This window comes from Miscanthus floridulus, chromosome 15 (assembly GCF_019320115.1).
Source record: "Miscanthus floridulus cultivar M001 chromosome 15, ASM1932011v1, whole genome shotgun sequence".
NCBI lineage: Eukaryota > Viridiplantae > Streptophyta > Magnoliopsida > Poales > Poaceae > Miscanthus > Miscanthus floridulus.
The window spans coordinates 21,631,852-21,636,574 of NC_089594.1; the positions used below are offsets into that span (position 1 = coordinate 21,631,852).

At 43.6% G+C, this 4,723-nt stretch overlaps 1 protein-coding gene across 1 annotated transcript; it reads left to right on the forward strand.

The window, feature by feature from the left end:
- Positions 1-3,208: 3,208 nt before the first annotated feature.
- Positions 3,209-4,010, forward strand: LOC136506644 (uncharacterized). Its single transcript, XM_066501543.1, has one exon. The coding sequence runs from the start codon at positions 3,251-3,253 to the stop codon at positions 3,767-3,769; it is 519 nt and encodes a 172-aa protein (XP_066357640.1). The 5' UTR covers positions 3,209-3,250; the 3' UTR covers positions 3,770-4,010.
- Positions 4,011-4,723: the final 713 nt, after the last annotated feature.

A 4,723-nucleotide genomic window follows, 5' to 3' on the forward strand; every position in this document is an offset into this window, starting at 1 on the left:
TTGTCTGAAAATGGCTACTTCCATGTTTTTTATTTTTCTTTGACATTGTGCAAGCTGTGACTTATCCTGTTACCTATCTACAATTTTTTATCATGTTTCTACTTCCAGGTTTCTCATTTTCCTTTTACATTGTGCAAGCTTTTGGAGTGGCCAAAGTGCCGGCTGCTGGGTACTAGTTACTTGCACGGTTCCTTGCAGTAGCTAGATGTTTGTCTAGTCAAGTTGCTTTTAGGAGAGCTCCTTTATTCAGCTTTGGTCTTTGCAACTGAACTTGTAGTTGTCCCAGTTTTTCTCTGTGTTGGCTAGCAGCACCAGCAGTTACCTATTCTCGTGTGTTGGTTGATTTAGTCCCGGGAACAGCTTAAATTCAGTTAGCCTGCGCATGCATTACTTCGGCAAATTCTTGTGTGCAGAATTGGTTCCTACAACAACAGCTCAGAGTAGGCGTCCAGCAGTTATCAACTACAATAATTCAAAAGGTAAGCAGCAGACTTGTTTTAGCGATGCATGCAAGGGTGCAACTATAATTTTTCTTGCCACGTTTTTGTTTATAAATAAGCAAAGAAATCTGCTACTGCTATAATGCTTGTACTGTCAGATTGTTAACCACACACTGCAATTTTTTATTGCCACTAGAGCGCGGGAAAAAAAAAATCTAACATATGCTACTGTACTGCCAGGTTGCTGGTTCCAAACATATGCGAACTTTGATGCTGGAGTGGCCAAAATGCGTTGGTGGCTGCTGGGTGTTGTCATGTGCTTTTGGACAGGTTTTAAATATGTTGTATGAGATGTGAACGTTGTAATGTGTTATCAGAATATTTATGTGCTGATCTGGAACTATTTTTTTACTGATGATGAGAGCATGTGTTAAATTAATGATGATTGATAATTAATTTGGCTGAAATTAAGGATGAAAATATTTTTATTTTGCTATCAGCCATTTCTAGGTGGGCTCAAATCTAATAACAGCCTAATTTGAGCTGGGGTGCATGTCCATTAAAAGGCCAAAAAAAGGCCCGCAAAAAAATCAGAATGGCCCAAAACAAAAAAAAAAACAGTTCGGTGTAACATAGGCCCAAAGCTCCTACAAACCCAAATTGGGCCAAAAAACAATTGGGCTAAATCCTACGTGGCACTGAAGACACGTCAGCGTCCACCTTGGCGAACACATGGCGCTTACATGGCGACTCAAATCTGTGACAGAAAAAATCCTACGTGGAAGCTATCCATGACGGCTAAATATCCGTGACGACAAAAATCGTCACAGGCTACCGGACTCAACTTGGCCCAGAGTGGGCTAAGTGGACTTCTAGGGGATCTGTGACGGTCAAAAACCGCCACAGATAGCTCGCAGTCAATCTGTGATGCTCGATACATGATAGAAAAAATTTCCCTCACGGATGGCGTTCTATGACGGATTTCAGGGCTTTTGTGACGAAAACAATCCGTCATGTATCAACAAAATTTTTGTAGTGTTATCTAGATCGGTCCAAACACCTCATTAAGCTAATCAAACCTAGGTTTCAATATTGAGTTTCTAGAAACTTTTCTTTGGAAAATTTTCCTAGCAAAACGGTTTTTTTGGCACAAATTTCAGGAGAGCATTCTCACAATGACTTCTTTATAGAAACTTCTAGTGTAAACGCTAGCGGTCCCTAAACTTAGGAGGCAGTGTCATCTAGATCCTTAAACTTTTATTTTTTGATTTTTGGGTTCCTAAACTTGTTCAAACGGTTTCAACAGGTTGGACAAGTTTAGGGACCCAGAAATAAAAAAAAAAGTTTGGAACCTAAATGACACCGCTCCCAAGTTTAGGGACCGCCGGAGTATTTTACTCTAGCTTCTGTTTTTGGAAACTTTTACATATAAGGTTTCCTCTATGCTATTCAACATCTTTGGAAAACTTTGTAGTTTTGGAAGTTTTATGAGCAACTTATATAAATAATTAAGATTTTGTTGTTGTTTAACCTCTTCTGAAAACTTGTTAAAAAAAATAAGTTTCTAGAATAACTCATTCGACTGTGTTTGTACATTTTTTTTATAACAACCTAGTCAACTAAATTACCTAGAAAAACTTATCGAACACAACCTATACTACCCAGATCTTATGTTTTTTTTTGAAAAAAATAAAAAAATAGAAAAAAATAAACAAGGAGAAGGGGAAAAAGGAAAGAAGAAGGAAGAAATGAAAAAAAAGGAGGGAAACGCAGGGGGTGTACATGGTCTGGGATTTGCTCACGTGGATGTCCTCTGAATCGAGCTCCAAATATTAAAAAATCATTAATGCCAAGCCTCATAACTGGATTTCTGCTTCTTACGCCCAAATTTTTGTTTGCTTCTGTTCCATATATATCCCCATTCGCATACAGCACCTGAGCATGGATCTGGGCCTGGAACAGTTCCTTTTGTACTCCTGAGAACTGAAACAACCAATTTCAGATGTGGAACAATATATTTTATTTTATGCCTGGTATATTCCCTGCTAGTTGTTGGTAACGAAGATAATCTCCAAATTAACTCTGCACAACTAGTCAGTGGCGGATCCAGAAAAGAACCAAGGGGGGACTAAATAATAGAGGGTAAAAAAAATTTGCTCGCTACACAGTACACTAATAGATATAGCACAGATTGAGATCGATTTAAAGTGCTCAAAGGTACATAGAACAATGGGGATAGAAAGTACCAAATAAAAAGAGACTTCCGTAATAATAATAAAAAATCCATGTCTTTCATCTTCACGAATTCACACCACTTGTACCACCACGCTCAATGCAAGTAGAGGTGTATGCACTCAACGACTCTGCAGCAACTCATGTCAGGGACGATTAGTTAGTTAATCATGTCGCCGTGTGATGAAACCCTTGGATTACAAGTATTAATCTAGCCCAAACCAGAGGGTTTCAACATAGAGCAGCGATTCCTAGAAAATAGTACACACTACTAACATTTTGGAAGTAGGTAGCCTAGCTCTAGCTACTCTACCGGGTCAGCAAAAATCGTCACCTAACTTGGGCGCGCGCGCGTATCCACCGCGACACTTTCCAACCATCTCTACCAAAAAGACGGTAGAACAAACTCACCCACCCACTCATGTCATCTCGCGCGCATGCACACACACGTACGTGCAAGCAAGGTAAGCATCCTAGCTATATATATTACCCTGCACGGCACGGCTTGCTAATACCTTCATCGATCGAGCTAGCTAGGTCACTAATCCAGCTTGGCAACAACGCACGATCCCGACGACATGGCCGCAGCCATGGTAGCGAAGGCCGCCGTCGTCACCACCACGACCACCACCAGCGGCTGGAGCGTGCCGCCGCCGCTGGCGCTGCCTGGCAGCAATGGTGACCACGACCACAAGGCGAAGGTGACGACGACGAAGACCATTGCCGATGTCGTTGTCGACGAGGATGAGCTGTTCGAGCTCGACATCGCACTCCTGGACGGCCGAGACGACGACCACCACCACAACAACCGCGGCTGCAGTCCTGCTGCAGGTGCCGACGCCGACGCCGGGCACGCCCTGCTGGCTAACTGCCTGCTGCCGCTGCGGTCGCTAAGCAACGCGGTGCCGGTGGCGGCGAGCGGCAGGCTGTCGTCGTCGTACCCCTACTCCGGCTACTACAGCTCCAGGAGGCTCTTCACGCCCGGCAGCAGCAGGAGGTTCCTTTTCCTTGGACGCTCAGCTGGGAATTCTTCGGCGAGGCTTTGCTTCTCCAGCAGAGGCTTCGAAGCCATGGGGAACTACTTTCAGAGGTACTGATCGAGTTTTGAGAGACGTCGATCGAGACTCGAGAGAGACAACCTATACATACACGTACTAAACTATATATATAATAGAGAGAGCACCTAAGTACATTACCGATCTGTATTAAAATCAGGTAGTAGTAGTAATATATCACTACCAGCTTGTATAGTACACCATCATTGTCTGGTAGTGAGAGGACCGAGACCAAAATTTTCATTTGCTATGGTTTTGGCTCAAACCACACTGGTTCTTGCTCTCAGCCATCGCCGGCCGTCACCTAGAATCGCCAACAAAATATTATGTCTAGTAGCTAGATATAACAGTGGTTGATACCCTAATAACAAGTGTGTTGTCCTTATCAATAAAAGGAACACCATTTTTGCTACAACTATTGTCTTTGTCTAATTTTAACGACTCCCGGCCATAGAACTTGGTAACTTCTGCACCTCAACTATCAAAACTGTTCATTTTTGACCTCTCAACCTGGTTTTGAGTTGTTCTCAGCAGGTGGCTCACACCCACTAGACACTAGCAATATATATGCAGGGGGTTTTGTGCAAGATTGCCAAGGGTTAGCTTTGCACAGCAGCGGAGCCAGGAAAAAAATATAGGTGAGACGAGTTCTAATAATAAAATAAACCAAAAGGCTTGTGAATCAAATCGCACCGCATTCACATACTATGATCATACAATTATGGCAAAAACGCTACAACCATAAAAATTATGGCGATCCTAGACACACCTCTGCTTGTACCTCGGCCTTGACCGAATCCAGCTGCTGCCACTACTCTGCTGCTGACTTTGTCCGTGGCTGCGGCTGGCCCCAGCACCAGGTTGCTCTCGTTCACACTCCTCTTTTCCTCTCTCCATCGCCGCTCACAAAGGTGCAACTCCAATTGGTCGCCAGCATGTTGCGGGCCTTCCTAATCGCTCCACGTGACCGCACGCTCGTGTGGCTGCTGGCCGGCT

Coding starts and splice junctions, on each gene's coding strand:
- LOC136506644 (XM_066501543.1), top strand. CDS start 3,251: ATGGCCGCAGCCATGGTAGCGAAGGCCGCCGTCGTCACCACCACGACC.